The 23,203-nt window shown below is 41.6% G+C and overlaps 1 protein-coding gene and 2 long non-coding RNA genes across 3 annotated transcripts in view; 1 reads left to right on the forward strand and 2 right to left on the reverse strand.

Annotated features, from left to right (window-relative positions):
• LOC127352641 (sodium channel protein type 4 subunit alpha B) overlaps positions 1–23,203 on the reverse strand; it is a 37,099-nt gene that overhangs the window by 10,047 nt on the left and 3,849 nt on the right. The window contains exons 2-19 of the mRNA XM_051381194.1: positions 10,171–10,351; positions 9,951–10,088; positions 9,686–9,804; positions 8,923–9,012; positions 8,275–8,403; positions 7,429–7,514; positions 7,105–7,347; positions 6,442–6,505; positions 5,819–5,957; positions 5,496–5,699; positions 5,142–5,420; positions 4,829–4,900; positions 4,597–4,683; positions 4,127–4,489; positions 3,817–3,991; positions 3,569–3,741; positions 3,000–3,111; positions 2,765–2,919 (exon numbers count right to left, since the gene is read on the reverse strand). Coding sequence (XP_051237154.1) covers positions 2,765–2,919; positions 3,000–3,111; positions 3,569–3,741; positions 3,817–3,991; positions 4,127–4,489; positions 4,597–4,683; positions 4,829–4,900; positions 5,142–5,420; positions 5,496–5,699; positions 5,819–5,957; positions 6,442–6,505; positions 7,105–7,347; positions 7,429–7,514; positions 8,275–8,403; positions 8,923–9,012; positions 9,686–9,804; positions 9,951–10,088; positions 10,171–10,351 — 2,809 coding nt within the window. The remainder of the gene's footprint in view (positions 1–2,764; positions 2,920–2,999; positions 3,112–3,568; positions 3,742–3,816; positions 3,992–4,126; positions 4,490–4,596; positions 4,684–4,828; positions 4,901–5,141; positions 5,421–5,495; positions 5,700–5,818; positions 5,958–6,441; positions 6,506–7,104; positions 7,348–7,428; positions 7,515–8,274; positions 8,404–8,922; positions 9,013–9,685; positions 9,805–9,950; positions 10,089–10,170; positions 10,352–23,203) is intronic.
• On the forward strand, positions 81–22,339 carry LOC127352659 (uncharacterized). The gene is made up of 2 exons (XR_007881152.1): positions 81–443; positions 20,960–22,339. It is a non-coding gene; the product is annotated as an uncharacterized LOC127352659 (long non-coding RNA).
• Positions 6,568–7,098, reverse strand: LOC127352661 (uncharacterized). The gene is made up of 2 exons (XR_007881154.1): positions 6,817–7,098; positions 6,568–6,715 (listed from the first exon to the last, which is right to left on the reverse strand). It is a non-coding gene; the product is annotated as an uncharacterized LOC127352661 (long non-coding RNA).

A 23,203-nucleotide genomic window follows, 5' to 3' on the forward strand; every position in this document is an offset into this window, starting at 1 on the left:
TGACTATATTTACAGTTTATTTCATATTCTATTGATCAATACCAATAACATTATAGAACAACAGATACAATGGACCCAATAATTGTAGGAAGTCTGTGTGAAATCAATTCAATTCAATTCAATTCAATTCAATTTTATTTGTATAGCGCCAATTCATAACAGAAGTTATCTCAGGACACTTTTCAAATAGAGCAGGTCTAGACCGAACTCTTTAACATTAATTACAGAGACCCAACAGTACCACCATGAGCAAGCACTTGGCGACAAGGGCAAGGAAAAACTGCCTGTTAAAAGGCAGAAACCTAGGACAGATCCTCCGGCTCTAGGTGGGTGGTCGTCTGTCTCGACCAGTTGGGGTGAGTGAGAGAGAGAGAGAGAGAGAGAGAGAGAGAGAGAGAGAGAGAGAGAGAGAGAGACAGACAGACAGACAGACAGACAGACAGGTGCACAGCAACAACAGTATTGGCAATGGCAGTCAAGCAGGACCATGGCAGGAGGCTCCACCAGGATCCATGAGAACCTGCGAGACGAGAAAGCACAAGAACTCCGGGGAAGAAGTGGAGTTAGTAACATGCATTAAAGGGACATGAATGAGTGCAGAAAGAGAGAGGAAGAGAGTAGCTCAGTGCACCATGGGAAATCCCCCGATAGTCTAGGCCTATAGCAGCATAACTAAGGGATGGTTCAGGACTCACCTGATCCAGCCCTAACTATAAGCTTTATCAAAGAGGAATGTCTTAAGCCTACTCTTGAATGTGGTGAGGGTGTCTGCCTCCCGAACCACAACTGGAAGCTGGTTCCACAGGAGAGGAGCTTGGTAACTGAAGGCTCTGGCTCCTGTTCTACTTTTAGAGACTATAGGAACCACAAGTAGCCCAGCATTCAGAGAACGTAGTGTTCTAGTGGGGTAATAGGGTACTATGAGCTCTTTAAGATATGAAGGGGCCTGACCATGAAGAGCTTTATAGGTGAGGAGGAGTATTTTAAATTCAATTCTACATTTTATAGGGAGCCAATGCAGAGAAGCTAGTACAGGAGAGATGTGATCTCTTTTTCTAGTTCCTGTCAGTACTCGTGCTGCAGCGTTCTGAATTAATTGGAGCGTTTTAATGGACTTATTGGGGCAACCTGATAATAAAGAGTTGCAGTAATCCAGCCTTGAAGTAACAAATGCATGGATTAGTTTTTCTGCATCTGTCTGTGATAGGATGTGTCTAATTTTTCTAATATTACGTAAATGAAAGAAGGCAGTCCTAGAGGTCTGCTTTATGTGGGAGTTAAATGACAAATCCTGATCAAAGATAACTCCCAGATTCCTGACAGTGATGCTAGAGGCCAAGTTAATGCCATCTAGAGTGACTATATCTTTAGACAATGAGTCTCTAAGGTTTTTGGGGCCAAGAACAAGAATTTCGGTTTTTTCTGAGTTTAACATCAGAAAATTGCAGGTCATCCAGGATTTTATGTCCTTAAGACAAGTTTGTAATTTAGATAATTGATTAATTTCATCGGGTTTGATTGATAGATATAACTGCGTATCATCTGCATAACAGTGAAAGTTAATGGAGTGATTCCTAATAATGTTGCCTAAAGGGAGCATATATAAAGTAAATAGTATTGGTCCAAGTACAGAACCTTGTGGAACTCCATGACTAACTTTAGTATTTATGGAGGATTCATCGTTAACATGTACAAACTGAGAACGATCTGATAAGTATGACTTAAACCAGGTTAGGGCAGTTCCTTTAATGCCAATTTGATGCTCAAGTCTCTGTAAAAGAATATCATGGTCAATGGTGTCAAATGCAGCACTAAGATCTAATAATACAAGTACAGAGACAAGTCCATTGTCAGAAGCAGTCAGAAGGTCATTATTAACTTTAACCAGAGCTGTCTCTGTGCTGTGATGAACTCTAAATCCTGACTGAAAATCCTCAAATAAACTATTGTTATGTAGAAAGTCACACAACTCTTTGGCGACTACTTTCTCCAGAATCTTAGAGAGGAACGGGAGGTTAGAAATCGGTCTATAGTTGGCTAAAACCCCTGGGTCAAGAGTAGACTTTTTAAGAAGGGGTTTAATTACAGCTACTTTAAAGGACTGTGGTACATATCCTGATAATAAAGAAAGATTAATCATATCCAGTAAAGAAGTGCCAATTAAGGGAACAACTTCTTTAAGCAGCCTAGTTGGGATCGGGTCTAACAGACAGGTTGATGGCTTCGATGAAGAAATGATTGAAGTTAACTGATGAAGATCGATAGCAGAAAAACAGTCTAAATATACATCTAAGTTTACATTGACAGAAGTCCCTGAACTTGGAGAGCCACTGATAACCGTTGATGGAATTTCATTCATTTAATCAGAATTTGGATGAATTATTATCTGTAAATGAAATATATATATATAAAATCAAGAAGGTCTTGCAACCCCCGTGTAGCTTTGGCGACCCCTAGTGGGGGTCCTGACCCTCAGGTTGGGAAACACTGATCTACGGAATAAAACCTTCTCTGTAATCTGTTGGTCGCTGTCTGGAGGGTGTGAGTAAACTCTCTACATTGATTGATTACATTTAATAATTGCTCTTATTGGCTTTTTGTTCGCGTGGGACTATATACTAGGCTAATCGATGTTGGAAAGACAACATTTTGAAGAAGGTTAAAAGATGAAAGACATATTTATATAGTCTAACATACATACATCTTAAGTAAGGTAATGTTAACATAACAGTTAGTTGTTGTTGTTGTTGTTGTTGTTGTTTACCAGAAATGCACTGCTTAGCAGGATGATGAGGATGATGAATATGTAAAAGTATTTGTGTTGTATGATGAAGAAACAGGCTTTCCTGAAGTTAGACCAGATCCTCCCTCCGCCCTGGGACGTGTCTATGTTCAGGAACGGACAGCATTGGTAACACTCTGAAATATACAGGTGGAGACTGATCAGAGGTGTTATTGATCATTGATTGGCTCCTGTTCTTCATCAGAAAGACTCGTACTGTCACTGCAGCAGTCCTCAGGGGTGTTTCCTTTATCATCTTCATCGTGTTCGTCCTGCTGGACTTCAGGATGTTTCTGCATGTCGTCACACTGAACAAATATATCGACAGACTTTACACAAAGTTTATCATTATTATTATTATTATTATTATTATTATTATTATTCTGACTCACCAACTGTAAGCAAAGTCAGCCTTAAATATAAAATTACTGACTGCAGTTCACTGAACGACCACTGATGGCGCTGTTAACTACAGTTCACTGAACGACGACTGGTGGCGCTGTTAGGTACAGTTTAATGAACGGCCACTGGTGGCGCTGTTAACTACAGTTTAATGAACGGCCACTGGTGGCGCTGTTAACTACAGTTTAATGAACGGCCACTGGTGGCGCTGTTAGCTACACATGATTTTTTACATACATGAGCTTTAAGATACTAAAAATGTATTTATTTACTGTTGTTTATGTTGTTCACTCTTCAGACTACGACATTACTATCAGATAAAAAAGTAATACTACAAAATCTAATATTTGTAGTTCTGCTCAAACACGCTACAGTTTATCTTACTTTTTTCTCTTCATTTTCAGGTGTCTGTGATTCGATCTGGATCTCGGCCGTGGTGATGGGGACCTTCCCGAGTCCGGTGTTGCTGATCTGGTTGCCATGGTTACCGCTGACCTCTGAAGTGACACAGGTCAAAGCCAGGTAGTCCTTCCCGTTGTCCTCCTGACCCTTGACCACTAACAAGGAAAACTCAATAAATTGATTAAATAATCAATAAATAAAGTCCACACTGGGTCCTGGTCTGGTCCTACCTGTGTGGTCTGGGTTGACATGGTTCTTCTTTCCAAGAACAGTCCAGAAATGGTCCAGGATCCAGCTCTTGTTTATCCGGCTCATGGCGGTCTGCAGGTTGTTCTTGGTTTCTCCTGGGACCTCTAGACCATCACTAAACGAGGTCAGCAACAAGACCACGAACAAATTCAGGACCTGAAACAAGACCAGGAATAGACTTAGAACCTGTACTTATACCCCCAACCTCTGACCCTAGACCTGGATTGGTTGTAGCTGCCATGCTGGACTCTGGATGATTAGTGAAGAACGAGGGTCACGTTATAGACTCACCAGCAGGTTTCCGATAACCAGGACCATTATGAAGAAGACCAGACACGTGGTCTGACTTGAGACCTCCATGCAGTTCCACGTGGTCTCGATCCAGTCCCCACACAGGACCTTGACGATGACGAGGAAGGAGTTGAAGAAGTCGTTCAAGTGCCAACGAGGAAGCTTGCAGTCCGCTGCAATATGACAGATTTGGACGTGGTCTTCGTAGTCCTTCTGGAACACTTGCATGCCGACCACAGAGAACACAAAGACCATGATCACCAGCAGGAGAGTCGGGTTCCTCAGAGCCCGGACAGTGGTCCAGATGGTCTTCAGCATCAAATGGAAGGAGGGCCACCACCGGGCCAGTCTGAAGACCCGCATCTGAACAGGAGATAAGGAGATAGACAGGTAGATAGACAGTGAGTATTTGGTAATGTTCGCGATGATGATGATGATGATGATGATGACGGTGATGATGTCACACTGACCAACAAGAAGTAGCGTGTGAAATTCTCCACAGACAGATACAGCAGATTGAGGGCGACGATGATGCTGTCAAAGATGTTCCAGCCCACCTGTAACCGTGGCAACACAACAGCCACACACACACCCACACACACACACACAAACACACACACACACACACACACACACACACACAGGTTACCATAGGAACCGTCATGTTAACATGGCAACAGTCATCATCTGTTAGCTGCTGACCTGGAAGAAACCGTACGGGTCCATGGCCACGAGTCTCAGGACCAGCTCAGCTGTGAAGATGGCAGTGAAGACCTGAGAGAGGTCAGAGGTCAGTAAGGAGACAGTAGACAAACAGTGGTCAGAGGTCACCTGCACTGTATACAGTATATGTGTATTATTGTGTAAATAAACTAAATGAAATGAACCGACTGTTGCTATAGCAATCTGCTTTATAACACTTTCCACTGGGGGGCAGTGTCCCATCCATCAGACCACAATGTAAACAGCCCATATGAAGAGTTTCCTGTTTGAATCAAACTTTATTAACACTCACCAGTTGAGTGACAGACAGTAGCAGCTCGAATTCCATCGCCATTGGGAAATGTTCCATTGCCATGACGACGGTGTTGAGGACAAGACAGATAACGATCCCAAGGTCGAAGAACGGGTTCATGACGACAGTGTAGAGACGCTGTTTGAGCCCCCGCCAGCAGCCACAACAGTCACACTTCAGGAAGAGGTCTACGAAGATCCCCCAGCAGGGAGAACAGGACTTCTGTGTACCTTCAGTGTGTTTCTGGTCGTAAGAGAGCGCCGCCCCACAGTTTGCCTGCTGTAATTACAACACACACAGTTTTAAAAACTAAGTCCAGCAGTTACATTAACACTGAACAACAGGAAGGCTCACCTCCTCTTCCTCTCTCCTCCGCAGCGCCTCCACAATCTGACCTAACTCCTCTTCTTTCTGTCTGGCTTCGGCAGCGGCACCCTCCTCCTGCTCACCGGTTGCCATGGCAACCACCGCCACAGAGAGGCTGAGGATGCAGAAACAGGTGGGGAACGAGAGGAGAACGAAGAATGCCAGAGAGCTCTTACCTGCTGCTTGTAACGTCTGCAGACAGACAGGCAGGAAAGAGACAGACAGGTTGTTATTTAAAGTGATTCCAGATATCATCAGAGAACCCAGTTAAACTAGTTAAAGCAGTATGTGTACTGGGACCTGGTGCTGACCTTCAGGACCAGGTCTTCCCAGTCCCGAGTCATCAGTCTGAAGAGAGCCAGCAGAGACCAACCAATTGAGTCGTAGCTGCTGTAGCCGTAGTCCGGGTTACTCCTGCCCTTCAGACAGGAGTAACCTTCTGGACAGACCCTGAACACAGCATCAGATTATTATTATTATTATTATTATTATAATTATTATTATTAGTGGTAGTAGGTAGTTGTATCAGATATCATCAGTTATTATTGTAGTTATAAGGGTTGGGATGGGGGGGTAAAGAGAGTAGGACAGAGACAGAGACATAGGTAAACAACAACAACAATAGCAACAACTATACTAATAGAAATGACTTTTTTAATCTTAAAAAATTAAAAATAAAATAAAAAATAATCTCCTACAGGGGATCAATAAAGGAACATCTTATCTTTGACTGATGATGATGATAAGAATAATAATATAAATATATGTATGTTTGATTTGTGTTATTGTTGTTGTTATTGTTATTAGTGTTGTTGTTGTTGTTGTTATTATTGTCATTGCTGTTGTTAGTGGTACTGTTGTTGTTATTGTTGTTACTGTTGTTACTGTTGTTACCGTTGTTCTTTTTAATTAGTTGTTTATCATGTAAACGTACTGGGCATCAGAGGTGTTTCCACACAGTAGAGGATTAAGTTCATCCGGCAGGAAGTACTGGTTCTCTAGCAGAGTGTCAGACAGACAGACAGACAGACAGACAGACAGACAGACAGACAGACACAGATTTTGCATTGATTATTGAACTTTATTGTTAATATCTTACATTTATGATTGATCTTTTTTTGTACTTTTTTATATTGATTATTGATCCTATTTAAGCAGGTTTTGTCCCTCTAGACATCTACAGTACTACAATACTACAGTAGTATTACCTATAGTACTACAGTACTACAGTAGTATTTACCAACAGTACTACAGTAGTTTTACCTACAGTACTACAGTAGTTTTACCTACAGTACTACAGTAGTATTACCTATAGTACTACAGTACTACAGTAGTATTTACCAACAGTACTACAGTAGTTTTACCTACAGTACTACAGTAGTTTTACCTACAGTACTACAGTAGTATTACCTACAGTACTACAGTAGTATTTACCAACAGTACTACAGTAGCTTTACCTACAGTACTACAGTAGTATTACCTACAGTACTACAGCACTACAGCAGTATTTACCTACAGTACTACAGTAGTATTAACTTCAGTACTACAGCACTACAATAGTATTTACCTACAGTACAACAGTAGTGTTTTTACATACTGATGTCATTTACGTGCTCGCTGAAACTGAAATGGTTGACTCCTGTCTCGTCATGGTAACCAGCAGTGGCGCCAATGTCGGTCAGGTTGGGAAGCATAAACCTGATACATTTCTGCTTCAGAACTCCCATAAATAGCTGCTGACCAATCAGAGCGAGGATACTGAGACAGAACGCCGCCAGGATGCACACATCAGCAAGCCTCTTCACTGATTGGACGACAGCTCCCACAGTGGTCTTCAGAGCTGAGAGAGAAGGGCGGGGGGCTTAAAAACTGACTGACTGCATAAACAGACACAGTAACTCACACAGTAACACACACTGACCTGGCATCACTGTGATGATCTTTAGCACTCGAGGAACTGAACTCAGCACAGAATATTTCCCCAAATAAACAAACTCTGTCAGAAATCTGAAACACACAAACAGACATCTTCATCCTCATCATCTTGTGGTTGTATCTCAGGAGGTAGAGCAGGTCGTCCACTAATCAGAAGGTTGGTGGTTCGATCCCCAGCTCTTCCCACTGCATGTTGAAGTGTCCTTGAGCAAAATACTGAACCCCAGTCGGAGTATGAATGAGTGTATGAGTTTGTTTCTGTTTGATGGTGTTTGGGCCCAAGTACAAGAACTTCAGAAAATTGCAGCTCATCCAGGTTTTTATGTCCCTAAGACATGCTTGTAGTTTAGATAACTGATTAATTTCATCAGGCTTGATTGATAGATATAACTGGGTATCATTTGCATAACAGTGAAAGTTAATGGAGTGATTCCTAATAATATTGCCAAAGGGAAGCATATATAAAGTGAATAGTATTGGTCCAAGTACAGAATCTTGTGGAACTCCATGAATAACTGTAGTATTTATGGAGGATTCATCGTTAACGTGTACAAACTGAGAACGATCTGATAAGTATGACTTAAACCAGTTTAGTGCGGTTTCCTTTAATCCCAATTGCTCAAGTCTCTGTAAAAGAATATCATGGTCAATGGTGTCAAATGCAGCACTAAGATCTAATAATACAAGTACAGAGACAAGTCCATTGTCTGAAGCAATCAAAAGGTCATTATTAACTTTAATCAGAGCTGTCTCTGTATATGTCATTATTTGAAGATTTAGAAAGCATCAGTGTGATGGATTAGTGTCTATCAGATGTATTATTGATTATTACGCCATGCTGATGACCATTATGTCCAGCCAGTTCCAGGGGTCTCTGAGGAAGCTGAACTTCCCCACACAGAAGCCTCTGGACAAAACCTTTATGATGGTCTCCAACGTGTAGACGGCAGTGAACGCGTATCTGTTCAGAGACAGAAAAAACACTTCAAAATGTTAACGGCAATGAAAATCTAACAACTATAACACAGTGATATGTAAATACTCCTAGTCCGCAGAGAGACAGAGCAGAAATGGTTCACAAAAGCAGTAATAAGTCCTGGTAGCACCCCCTAGAGGTAGAGTTAGTGAACTGACTTAACTTAACTAGAAAGTCTATATAATATAAAATATATATATATATGTACAGGATCTGTAACCCTTAAAATATGATGAGTTATTGAAATATAAAACTGTGTCAAAGACAAAACACTGTTTAATTTCCTAAGAACAGAGATTCAAGTCAGAGTTCAGCCTTAAAGAGATCAAAGGTCAAACTGTTTGAACTTTAAAGCTTTGTGAGGACAGACTGACCCTTTGTTTCTGAACTTCTTTACAGCTTCTTCTTTCTTCAGTCACATCAGTGCTGTGTGTGTGTGTGTGTGTGTGTGTGTGTGTGTGTGTGTGTGTGTGTGTGTGTGTGTGTGTGTGTGTGTAAACTCACTCCACAGCCCTGATCCATGATGGAGGATCACTGATCGTCATGAACACACAGTTGGTCAGAATCGTCACCAGGATGAACAAACTGAATAAAGTTTTACTGTTAAGAAAAAACTCACCAACATGTCAAACTAGTTTCAGTCAGTTCACAATACAGAGGAGACAAAGTGCAGAATAATAAAACAATGACTGCAAAGAGATGGAGGAAAAACAACAACAAAGAGACAAGGACAGACAAAAAGAAAGAGACAAAAACAGACAAAAACAAAGAGACAAAGACAACAACAAATACACAAAAGCAACAACAAAGACAACAACAAAGGAACAAAAACAAAGAGACAACAACAACGAGACAAAAACAGACAAAAACAAAGAGACAAAGACAACAACAAATACACAAAAGCAACAACAAAGACAACAACAAAGGAACAAAAACAAAGAGACAACAAAGAGACAAAAGAACAACAAAGACAACAACAAAGAGACAAAGACAACAACAAAGACGACAACAAAGAGACAACAAAGACACAACAACAAAGAGACAAAAACAACAACAACAAAGACAACAACAAAGAGACAACAACAACAAAGAGTCAAAGATAACCAAAAAGAGAGACAGAGGAGAGAGGAGAGAGACACCTCCTCCCCCCTCTGTACTCCAGATGCAGTTTAGGAACTGAGACATCTTTTAAGATGGCGCACTGAGATTTATTTCCAGGCCACAACACCAATCAAGGAGGAGTATGGTGTGACATCACAAAGGATATGAGTGAATGAGGATCTTGGTGGCAACGGTCCTCAGCGGATTGAACGGACTCAGCAGGTAACAGGACGACTCAGAATTAAACCTGTGGATGATGTTTCCTTTACTGAGAACGATGAATGTCTGTGGGTCAGAGGTCAGACAGACAGGTCAGACAGAGACAGAGGTCAGACATACAGAAGTTCGACAGACAGAGAGAGGTCAGATAGAGACAGAGGCAGAGGTCAGAAAGGCAGAGGTCAGTCATTTCCTGAAAGAGAGAGAAAGACCTTCTGTGATTGGTAGAAGGGATCCAGCTCCTCCAATGGGGTATTGAGAAGCTCAGGGGGCGGGTCCCCATAGATGAATGGGAGGGGCTTCCCAGCCTCTAGGTCTCTGGCTGGTTTGAGCCAGTCTTTCTGTGCTTCCTGTCAACCAGAGAGTGGTTATTGATTGCTTACTATTGATTCCTTATTATTGACGGCTGAACGGTGATTATTGTGTTTCTACCTCTTTGTTCTTCTTCCGCTTCTCTCGCCCCTTCTTCTCTGCTTCCTGTCGTTGTTGGATCACTTCCAGTGAGGCTGGTGTGAAGCATCTGAAGACCTCCGTACCAACAGGAGGCAGCAGAGACACAGGCTGCACATTCTGCAGCGCCGCCCGGACTGCGCTGTCTCCTAGCAACTGTTTCCTGTGAAAAAAAATTCACTGAAGATCAATATTCAATAATGAAATCCATTTACCAGCTCAGTGATTCACTGTTAATGATCACTAATTTACATTCAATTGCTGTTATTGATCACTGATTTATACTCAATCACACTTCCCTCTTTACCCGCAAGTTGCCAAGTGCTTGCTCATGGTGGCAACTGCCCACACAACAACAACAACACCCTCAAAATCTGTTTGGCAGGGCGCCCAGTTAGCTCAGTTGGTAGAGCTGGCGACCCACATACGCAGCGGCCCAGGTTTGAGTCCAACCTGTGGCTCTTTGCTGCATGTCATCTAGTGTTGCTTTCGTCAACAAAAATTATGACTAACTATCGTCGTTAACGAACTAAATGTGGTTTGTAAAATAAAAACTCTGCTAAAATATCTCCATTTTCGTTGACCAAAACGTGACGAGACGAAATGTTATAACGTTATTTCGTCTCGCTAATATTATTATTATTATTATTATTTTGAAATATTTCTGTTTTCTGAGTCCCGGGGCTGCATTAGCGCACTGCGCAGAGGCAGGCTACATCACTTCCTCAATCCCCACTCGCGGCATTATTTAGGAGATGCAGCTGCGGTGGGTTAACATTAGTCACAGACACACATATTTTATTTGCACTTTTTTATTATGTCATTGTAGCTCAAGCAATCAAGCACCTTCTTTCTCTTTAAGTTAAACTTGAATGTAATGTAAATTTTTCTGGCATTTTCATTTGAAGCTATTTTATTTATTTATTTTATTTAAATTTATGTGTGTGTACTTCTTAGTACATGTTTGGTAGGTAAAATAAATATGTTGTAAATTCAAATCAGAGCATCTTCCGTGTCTGGAATTGAATGTATTCTTGAGTCTATAAGGTAACAATAATATAATAATAAGATAACCTTGTTTGACTTGTGAAATGGGTGACTTAAAGAAAATTAGAATTATTATTTTTTTTTCCTGTTGCTAGTAGGTGCCGCTATCACTTTGTCTGAATATTGTCATGTAGACGTGTTCAGGGCGGGACTTTTATCAAACACGTAAAGTTTCATTGAGATTGGACCACGTACGCTGATGTTACGAGGACGTGTTCAGGGCAAAACTGTTTCAGAATATATGAAGTTTATTGGAGATTGAACATTGCACACTGAAGTTGTGAGTACTATTTTATGGCAAATCTGCTGAAATCGACAAGTTGTCACTGGCACGTGGTTTGATGTACAGTCACAAATAGCTCAACTTTTCAATCAGTTTGTATGACCACAGAATTCAAAATGGCCAACTTTTGACCTCACGCCAGAGACACGCGGTTCAACATACAGTCTCAAATAGCACAACTTTTAATCAGCATAATTTTTTGACTGTACTGACCAATTTTGAAGTAGATCCGATAAATTCCCTAGGAGGAGTTCGTTCAAATACAACACGAAAAATCACAGAAAATGACAAAAAAAATCAAAATGGCTGACTTTGATGCCACGCCACGGACACGCCCTTTGATGTACATGCACAAATAGCACAACTTTTAATCAGCACCATTTTTTTGACTGTACTCACAAATTTTGAAGCATATCCGATAAAAGATTTGAAAATCAAAATGGCCAACTTCCTGTGGGGTTTCGGCTATGGGTCCAAGAGGCTTTTTTGTACGTCCCGGCATGTTACATGTGCCTACCGAGTTTCGTAGATATCGGTGAAACATGGCACCGGGGCTGCTGTTTTTTTATCCTGTATGGGGCGCTACAAACACGACAAACATGATTTTTGGTATATGATCAAGGGACGATGCTTAAGGAAGACATGTGGAACTATGGACCCAAGCTTGGTGTCAATCAGACATACCAATGTGGAGAAATGGTCCACTTCCTTTTTTGACAAAAAATCCACAGGAAGTGCTAATTTTATAATGTGCTGGTTTTTTGAAATATCAAAATTCTGTTAATCACTTTTTTATTATGAGGGTCCTCAGATGCTACGTGAAAAATTTTGTGCGAATCGGACAAAGTGCATGGGGGGAACACGGAAAAGTAGTTTATAGACATTTCGCGCTCTAGCGGAGAAAGATTATTGGTGGAAGTGGGCGTGGCCTATATGGGGAGATTCAGCTCTATTCACCGAACGTGTGGATACAAGGTTTTTGAATGTGCAACAAACTATGCAGAAGTTATTAGCCTAAATGCATTTTTTATGATAGTAGCGCCACCTAGTGGCCAACCCGAAAGCAACGCATAGAGTATCCCCATTTTCACCAGGCCTGACAACTTTGCCAAATAAAATTTACTTTTCGTATATGTTCGGGGCAAAAACGCAATCAAACAGTGCTGAAAATAATAAAAGGTAAGAAGAAGAAACATAGCAAAAACAATAGGGACCTCCAGCGGTTGCTGGCTCAGTCCCTAAAAAAAAAAAAAAAAAAAAAAAAAATCTGATTGGCCTCCATTTTCGTTCCCTCTTCCACTTGCGCTGTCTTTCAGAGGCTGTGGCTCTATTTTAAAGCTACAGTAAAGCTAAAAACTCTGGACACACCCCTGAGGAGCTGGAAAGATGAAAGCCTGTATTGTGCTACTTATTGATCACAGAAAGACCTGTGTCTTTAATAAAGACTAGTTTAGAGCTGCAATTTTCTGATGTTAAACTCAGAAAAAAACGAAATTCTTGTTCTTGGCCCCAAAAACCTTAGAGACTCACTGTCTAAAGATATGGTTACTCTAGATGGCATTACCTTGATTGCACCACTGTCAGGAATCTTGGAGTTATCTTTGATCAGGATTTGTCTTTTAACTCCCACATAAAGCAGACCTCCAGGACTGCCTTCTGTCATTTACGTAATATTACAAAAATTAGACACTTCCTATCACAGACAGATGCAGAAAAACTAATCCATGCATTTGTTACTTCAAGGCTGGATTACTGCAACTCTTTATTATCAGGTTGCCCCAATAAGTCCATTAAAACGCTCCAATTAATTCAGAACGCTGCAGCACGAGTACTGACAGGAACTAGAAAAAGAGATCACATCTCTCCTGTACTAGCTTCTCTGCTCTGGCTCTCTGTAAAATGTAGAATAGAATTTAAAATCCTCCTCCTCACCTATAAAGCTCTTCATGGTCAGGCCCCTTCATATCTTAAAGAGCTCATAGTACCCTATTACCCCTCTAGAACACTACGTTCTCTGAATGCTGGGCTACTTGTGGTTCCTATAGTCTCTAAAAGTAGAACAGGAGCCAGAGCCTTCAGTTACCAAGCTCCTCTCCTGTGGAACTAGCTTCCAGTTGTGGTTCGGGAGGCAGACACCCTCTCCACATTCAAGAGTAGGCTTAAGACATTCCTCTTTGATAAAGCTTATAGTTAGGGCTGGATCAGGTGAGTCCTGAACCATCCCTTAGTTATGCTGCTATAGGCCGAGACTATCGGGGGATTTCCCATGGGGCACTGAGCCCCTCTCTTCCTCTCTCTTTCTGCACTCATTCATGTCCCATTAATGCATTGTAACTTCACTTCTTCCCTGGAGTTCTTGTGCTTTCTTGTCTCGCAGGTCCTTATCGATCCTGGTGGAGCCTCCTGCCATGGTCCTGCTAGATTGCCATTGCCAGTACTGTTGTTGCTGTGCACCTGTCTCTCTCTCTCTCTCTCTCTCTCTCTCTCTCTCTCTCTCTCACCAACTGGTCGAGGCAGAGGACCACCCACCTAGAGCCGAAGGATCTGTCCTAGGTTTCTGCCTTTTAACAGGCAGTTTTTCCTTGCCCTTGTCGCCAAGTGCTTGCTCATGGTGGTACTGTTGGGTCTCTGTAAATAATGTTTTAAAGAGTTCGGTCGAGACCTGCTCTATTTGAAAAGTGTCCTGAGATAACTTCTGTTATGAATTGGCGCTATACAAATAAAATTGAATTGAATTAAATTGAATTGAATTAATAAAGACAATAAATGTGGATTTTTGGACTCACTGTTGAGAAGGTAGAAGTCTCAGCTGATTGGTTCTCTCCAGAATCGCTCCTCTCTCCTTCTTACCCCTCCAAAATTCAAAAAATGACAGTTTTCTGCTCATGTCAGCAGCTGTCTGTTGCTCTGTCTGTCTCTCTGTCAGTCTTCAATCGTCTCCCACTCTTTGTCTCACTCCACTGTTTTTATCTTCAGCATCCAAAGTCATGTGTCTACAGGGTTGAGTCAGTACCGTCTCCAGTGTCCAGAAGAAGCCGTTACTACAGAAACATCTGTAACTTTGTTCCAACTGCAGCCCTACAGGGTTCTGCTTTCTACTCAGTCAGACTCTAACTCAACTGAGCCCACAAACACTGCACACACACACACACACACACACACACACACACACACACAGTGTCCCAGCTGCTTGAACTCGTTTCCTGTTGTCCACATATCTTCAGGAGACAGATATGATGTGTTCAGTCTGTTCTTGGAAACAGTGAAACCATCGGCCCACACACACACACACACACACACACACACACACACCAACACAACACACACACACACAACATACACACACACAACACACACGCACACACACACAACATACACACACACACAACACACACGCACACACATTAACACACACAAAGATCAGATTGTTTGGGTCGTGAGAACTTTGGTCTTTTTCTGTTCGTCTTTTAATGAAAAAACTTTTTTTACTGCCAACATTCATCTGTTCAACACACATTAACACACACACACACACACACACACACACACACACACACATACACACACACACAAGAAATGAAACGAGATTATGTAACTGAAGGGGCTGTTTTTGGATGGGTTCAGGTTGCATTGTGGGTTGAAATAGAGAAACTTCATAATGAAGACCACAGTTTATTCATTGTTTTATTTCACTTTTGTGCATCATGTCTTTGGAGTGTGTGGGAGGAAACCGAAGCGTACTCGGAGGAAACCCACGCAGACACAGGGAGGACATGAAGCCTCCTCAAACAGAGACCTGAACACAGGACCTTCTGTGAACCACAGTGCTTAATGAACACTGAGGTGCTGTGACGCCCTACGCTGCATGATGGCGCTCAGACGTTGACCGCACTAAGCGGACATGATGCTGCCCTCCTCAGGAAGAGGTTTTATTTTTTATGTGGTGGTTTTGTTGACTGGAGGTGGCTTACAAGATGGTCTTGGTGCAGGAATGGGGCAATGTGAGCGTTTCAAAGGAGTTTCTTACTTAGCCAGGATCTCATGAGCAGAGGGTTAGCAGTTTAGTTCTTTGTTTAACAGGTGCACTAGTCTGGTCTGTAATAATTTGGTGTACATTTTTTGGTCTGGTCTGGAAGAAAGGGAGGAATCTTGGAGGGATATGGTGGTGTGTCGGGGGACAGTTTAAGAAACATAGTATTAGTAGTCTTAGTCTCGACTTGTTTCAGTCATGAAGACTTTGGCATGACGCTGTGCGGAGATGGGTGGGAGAACAGTGTAAGGTATTTTAACTTCAGACTCCAGTTTCTGGGAGGTGGGTGGGAGGCGGACAGAACTTGATTTTGGGGTCTTGATGTGGGGCTCTCTTTGCTTGGAGATGGGTGGGGTCTGCTTGGTTCCGGATTTGTGTTCAGGAAGCAGCTTGACCCCACTCTTCTGCAAGGCCTCCCTCAAATTCATGTTCCGCATCCTCTCACTCAGGTACAATTTCCTGCTGGTCGCTTCCCTCTCGGCCAGTTTCTTGTACTCTCTCTTGTACCCGTCCTCTGTTTGCTGGAGCATGTTAACCTGTCCCCTTAAAGACTTTATCTTTTCACACTGCTCTCTGATAATCCACTGACACTTTGGGATCAGGTCTAACGACTCTGGAGCCGGCAGCCGGGACATTTGGTGCTTCAGCTCCTCACACTGCTTCTCCTTCTCGTCTATGATTTGAGCCTTCCTCTCCAGCTGTCTGCGCTTGGTGGTCAGCTGTTGGGTCTTGGTGATCAGCCTCTCTTTCAGGTCCTGGTTCTGCTTGTACACCCTATCCACATCAGAGGGCAGGTAGAAGGGCAATGTGATGACCTTTGGTGGAGGGCAGGCGTCCAGCTCTTTCATTGCCTGTTCCAGTTGAAACTCTAGGTCAGAATGTCTTTTCTTTTCTTTGGCGATGGTTTTATCTTTTTGGGCGAGCTCCACTATGAGATTCTTTGTAAGGAATATCTTGCTCTCCAGATTGGTGTTCACCTTCTGAAGTTTCTCCACCTCCAGCTCAAGGATGTGTATTTTCTCCATTAGCTCTTGCTCCTGCTTGTGCCACTGGGACCTGGCCATGTCCACGTCCCTGTTCTTCTGTCTCCTCAAAGCAAACACTTCCTGTTTGTAGAGCGACAACTCCTCTCCCTGGAGGTCTTTTTTTTTGGTCAACTGCTTCACTTTCTCCATGTGGTATTCCAGGTCTTTCTGGCAGCTTTTCAAAGATTCCTCACTTGCATTTAGGTCCTTCTTCAGCTCATGCAGCTCCTTTATTAAGCATGCACTTTCTATTTCATTGGATTGGTACGTGTCAATTTTACTCTGAAGACGAGTATTTTCATCTTTCAACCACCTTACTTCTGCTGTGAAGAATTCCTCCACATTTTTCCAGCTGTTTTTGTCCTCACACAGGGCTGAAACTGTAGCCGCAATGATAGGATGATCTACACCGTTCTTGTCCTCCATCTTTGTCCGATGAGAAAACACTGTTTTGTTTTAGTGTCAGTTGTTGTGGGTCTGATCTGTTACTTTGTTACTGTGAACCTCCAATCAACTGCCTGATGACATCATCGCATTCCGTGATGTCAACAGTCTTTGTTGCATCATCACATTCCACTTTGATGTTTTAGTTTGGAGTCATCTGACAGGAACTGGCTCCATTAACGCCTTTTTATTTTGCTTCTTCATGAAAGAGGAAGCAGAGTGCTGTTTGCTTCATGGATGTTTAAAGAGAACTGGATACAGAGTTGGAGGCGGTGCCATGAAAGTTGCTCAGTGGTGTATGAAGCCAAAAAAGGCACTTTACCCAGATGAATGCATGGGTCACCGTAACCCAGTTAGCATGCATGAGACTTCCGCCAGTGAATTTAATTTTGCAAATCTTATAGACAAATGTTATTTGACTGAATGGATCAAATTCTGATTTGGGGGTTGAGATGCTCAAAGAGATGTATCCACCATTTTACAGCTGCTTCTTTCACAATGTAAGCTTATAGGAAAAAGTCTTCAAACTCGGCATTGCTGTAATTACATGGTACGGCCACTATGTAAAAGTGGCTTCAAAGCCCGGTGCTCTTCCTGGGGCGGTTTGTTTGCTTCCTCATATCTACGTCTTTCCTGTAAAAAATGATAATGGTAAATGGACCTGTACTTGTATAGCGCCTTTCTAGTCTTCCGACCACTCAAAGCACTTTTACACTACGTACCAGATTCACCCTTTCACACAGCGATGGCAAAGCCCATCAAACAGAAACTAATGCATTCACACACCGATGCATGGCAGCGGGAGCAATTCAAGGTTCAGTATCTTGCTCAAGGATACTTTGACATGTGGCACCACGAGCCGGGGATTGAACCAATAACCTTCGGAAGAGGGGACGACCCGCTCTGCCTCTGCACCACAGCCGATTAACAGGCAATTAGAGAGGGACTTGTCGCAGATATTGATTGTGTGAGGCCATGGATGTCTGTAACACATTAGCCCTCAGAAACACTTTTAACGTGTTTCTCATATGAGGTTAACACCTGTTCAGTACATTGTCCATTAATCTTTAGATTAACTTGTGTAATGGACAGAGAGAGTAAGAGAGAGAGAGAGAGAGAGAGAGAGAGAGAGAGAGAGAGAGAGAGACACACAACAGTATTGGCAAAGGCAATCTAGCAGGACCATGGAAGGAGGCTCCACCAGGATCGATAAGAACCTGCGAGGCGAGAAAGCACAAGAACTCCGGGGAAGAAGTGAAGTTAGTAACATGCATTAATGGAACATGAATGAGTGCAGAAAGAGAGAGGAAGACAGCTTTGCTTTTAGGGTACTGGCTACTTTTTTGGTCCAAATCTGGCACTGATTCTATTTACTTAATTAACTGTTGAGCTTCATTAGCTACCTACATTTATGAGGTGCTCCTGATTTGAGAACTGGTATCACTTTCATTCAGCTTCCATTCCTGAGAAACTAATGGTTTTACCAGTATGTTTATATAAAAGGCAGTATAGAGGTGAAAAAGATGTTGTGAGCAAATGAGTACTTTTTCATTCATGAACAGAAAAGAGACTGCAGTCTGTTCCATTTCTCTGCATTTATCTGTTATTTGTGGGTCATTGACAGGAAGCAGACTCTCTTCAATCCCCCACTAATGAATCCAAACAGCCCTCTAACTGTTCTCTGACTCACTGACTGAAGCAATTAAAATCTCATAGACTGTCAGTGGAGGCTTGTTTCCCTCTAAAGACAAAGAACAAGCTGTTCCTACTGGAAAATAAGAATTAGGAGAGTATTATTGTACAGAGATTATTCAGCTCCTGGATACAGTCAGCATCCTCTTTAACCTAAAAATCAGGACTTACAAAGAGAGATCAATGAAAAAAACACCAGCATAAAGATGATAAAAATGCAGTGAAAACAACTACTGTTACTACAACTTATTGATCTAAATGATCGCTGCTAGAACGAAGCTGTTTTTAAACCTCTTTGTTCTTCACATTGGGACTGTAGACCTCTGCCCAGAGGAAGAAGCTGAAGTTCACTGTACAGACTAAAATGCAGCTGGTTATCAGCTGAAACTTTACAGAGACACAATCAGCCTACAGACCATTCAAGAGTTTGATTCAGAGAGGTTTTCAAAGCCTGACACCGAAGAAAAAGATCAGATAAATTCAATAAAAGCACAATAAAACTCATTTAAAATGAGTTCATAGGATTTATCTGAATAATGTCACTTACTGTAAATGTATCTTCTTTATAAAAATGTTTCCACCAAGTTGAATTTACTTTCTTTCCACTGAAGCTAATTATTACATTACCTGTCAAACAGCTGACGTACCATAAAAGCTATTGGTAAGTCATTATCAAAATTGTGGCCAATTAATTTCCTGTCCTTTTTATATAACAAAACAAAATCAAATCTTTACACTTTGCATACTCTGGCTTATGATGATTAATAAACTTAAATAAAAACACAATTGTAAAATGCTAAGCAAGCAGCATTATAATGCTTCAACTATTAGTTTTTTGTTTGCAGGATTCATTTATGTTAACTTTTATTAAGATGTGCTGTCATGTTTTTCCAGGCAGTAGACAGTAAAACGACGTTGGGTATGGACAATCAGGATGTGAAAAATACAGTGCATACAGAAAGTATTCACAGCGCTTCACTTTTTCCACATTTCATTATGTTACAGCCTTATTCCAAAATGGATTCAATTAATTTTTTTCCTCAAAAGTCTACACAAAATACCCCATAATGACAACATGAAAAAAGTTTTTTTTAAATGTTTGCAAATTTATTAGAAATAAAGAACGAAAATATAATATGTACATAAGTATTCACAGCCTTTGCTAGCCTTTCCTAACCCTTTGCTCTATACTTTGTTGTGGCACCTTTGGCAGCAATTACAGCTTCAAGTCTTTTGGAATATGAAGCCACAAGCTTGGCACACCTATCTTTGGCTAGTTTTGCCCATTCCTCTTTACAGAACCCCTCGAGCTCCATCAGGTTGGATGGGGAGCATCGGTGCGCAGCCATTTTCAGATCCCTCCAGAGATGTTCAATGGGATTCAAGTATGGGCTCTGGCTGGGCCACTCTAAGACATTCACAGAGTTGTCCTGAAGCCATTCCTTCGATATCTTGGCTGTGTGCTTAGGGTCTTTGTCCTGTTGAAAGATGAACCGGTGCCCCAGTCTGAGGTCAAGAGCGCTCTGGAGCAGGTTTTCTTCCAGGATGTCTCTGTACATTGCTGCATTCATCTTTCCCTCAATCATGACCATCTCCCAGTTCCTGCCGCTGAAAAACATCCCCACAGCATGATGCTGCCACCACCATGCTTCACTGTAGGGATGGTATTGGCCAGGTGATGAGCATAAATACACATGTACACTATATATATATAAAATAAAATAAAAAATGAAAACATTTGCTGTGACATGGGCAGGGATGGAAGGTGACCTATAGTTTGTTGAGAAACCCAACAGCTGTTGGTACAAATGATCTCAGGTATCTGTTAGACCTAGTTTTCGGGAGGTATACCTCCTTCCTGATGGTAGGAGGCAAAACTCAAGGATGATCAGCGGAAACAGAATGCACCTGAGCTCAATTTTGATCTTGATCGCAAAGGCTGTGAATATTCAATTCAATTTTTTCAATTTTATTTGTATAGCGCCAATTCATAACAGAAGTTATCTCAGGACACTTTTCAAATAGAGCAGGTCTAGACCGAACTCTTTAACATTAATTACAGAGACCCAACAGTACCACCATGAGCAAGCACTTGGCGACAAGGGCAAGGAAAAACTGCCTGTTAAAAGGCAGAAACCTAGGACAGATCCTCCGGCTCTAGGTGGGTGGTCGTCTGTCTCGACCAGTTGGGGTGAGAGAGAGAGAGAGAGAGAGAGAGAGAGAGAGAGAGAGAGAGAGAGAGAGCGACAGACAGACAGACGCACAGCAACAACAGTATTGGCAATGGCAGTCAAGCAGGACCATGGCAGGAGGCTCCACCAGGATCCATGAGAACCTGCGAGACGAGAAAGCACAAGAACTCCGGGGAAGAAGTGGAGTTAGTAACATGCATTAAAGGGACATGAATGAGTGCAGAAAGAGAGAGGAAGAGAGTAGCTCAGTGCACCATGGGAAATCCCCCGATAGTCTAGGCCTATAGCAGCATAACTAAGGGATGGTTCAGGACTCACCTGATCCAGCCCTAACTATAAGCTTTATCAAAGAGGAATGTCTTAAGCCTACTCTTGAATGTGGTGAGGGTGTCTGCCTCCCGAACCACAACTGGAAGCTGGTTCCACAGGAGAGGAGCTTGGTAACTGAAGGCTCTGGCTCCTGTTCTACTTTTAGAGACTATAGGAACCACAAGTAGCCCAGCATTCAGAGAACGTAGTGTTCTCGTGGGGTAATAGGGTACTATGAGCTCTTTAAGATATGAAGGGGCCTGACCATGAAGAGCTTTATAGGTGAGGAGGAGGATTTTAAATTAAATTCTACATTTTATAGGGAGCCAATGCAGAGTAGCTAGTACAGGAGAGATGTGATCTCTTTTTCTAGTTCCTGTCAGTACTCGTGCTGCAGCGTTCTGAATTAATTGGAGCGTTTTAATGGACTTATTGGGGCAACCTGATAATAAAGAGTTGCAGTAATCCAGCCTTGAAGTAACAAATGCATGGATTAGTTTTTCTGCATCTGTCTGTGATAGTATATGTCTAATTTTTCTAATATTACGTAAATGAAAGAAGGCAGTCCTAGAGGTCTGCTTTATGTGGGAGTTAAATGACAAATCCTGATCAAAGATAACTCCAAGATTCCTGACAGTGGTGCTAGAGGCCAAGTTAATGCCATCTAGAGTGACTATATCTTTAGACAATGAGTCTCTAAAGTTTTTGGGGCCAAGAACAAGAATTTCGTTTTTTTCTGAGTTTAACATCAGAAAATTGCAGGTCATCCAGGATTTTATGTCCTTAAGACATGTTTGTAATTTAGATAATTGATTAATTTCATTGGGTTTGATTGATAGATATAACTGCGTATCATCTGCATAACAGTGAAAGTTAATGGAGTGATTCCTAATAATGTTGCCTAAAGGGAGCATATATAAAGTAAATAGTATTGGTCCAAGTACAGAACCTTGTGGAACTCCATGACTAACTTTAGTATTTATGGAGGATTCATCGTTAACATGTACAAACTGAGAACGATCTGATAAGTATGACTTAAACCAGGTTAGGGCAGTTCCTTTAATGCCAATTTGATGCTCAAGTCTCTGTAAAAGAATATCATGGTCAATGGTGTCAAATGCAGCACTAAGATCTAATAATACAAGTACAGAGACAAGTCCATTGTCAGAAGCAGTCAGAAGGTCATTATTAACTTTAACCAGAGCTGTCTCTGTGCTATGATGAACTCTAAATCCTGACTGAAAATCCTCAAATAAACTATTGTTATGTAGAAAGTCACACAACTCTTTGGCGACTACTTTCTCCAGAATCTTAGAGAGGAACGGGAGGTTAGAAATCGGTCTATAGTTGGCTAAAACCCCTGGGTCAAGAGTGGACTTTTTAAGAAGGGGTTTAATTACAGCTACTTTAAAGGACTGTGGTACATATCCTGATAATAAAGAAAGATTAATCATATCCAGTAAAGAAGTGCCAATTAAGGGAACAACTTCTTTAAGCAGCCTAGTTGGGATCGGGTCTAACAGACAGGTTGATGGCTTCGATGAAGAAATGATTGAAGTTAACTGATGAAGATCGATAGCAGAAAAACAGTCTAAATATACATCTAAGTTTACATTGACAGAAGTCCCTGAACTTGGAGAGCCACTGATAACTGTTGATGGCAGTTGGTGATAAATTTTTTCTCTAATAGTAATAATTTTATTATAGAAGAAGCTCATGAAGTCATTGCTACTTAAGTGCTATACTTATGTACAAGCGATTTCGTCCTTTTTTATTTTTAATAAATTTGCAAAAATCTCAAACAAACTTTTTTTAAGTTGTCATTATGGGGTATGTGTGGAATTTTGAGGAAAACAATGAATTTAATCCATTTTGGAATGAGGCTGTAACATAACATCACCCCCATTCGGGCCTCTTTGCATTGGCTCCCAGTTCATTTTAGGATTCAGTTCAAAGTTGTATTATTTGTTTTTAAGGCACTTAATGGGCTGGC

This window comes from Dicentrarchus labrax, unplaced genomic scaffold (assembly GCF_905237075.1).
Source record: "Dicentrarchus labrax unplaced genomic scaffold, dlabrax2021, whole genome shotgun sequence".
NCBI classification, from domain to species: domain Eukaryota; kingdom Metazoa; phylum Chordata; class Actinopteri; family Moronidae; genus Dicentrarchus; species Dicentrarchus labrax.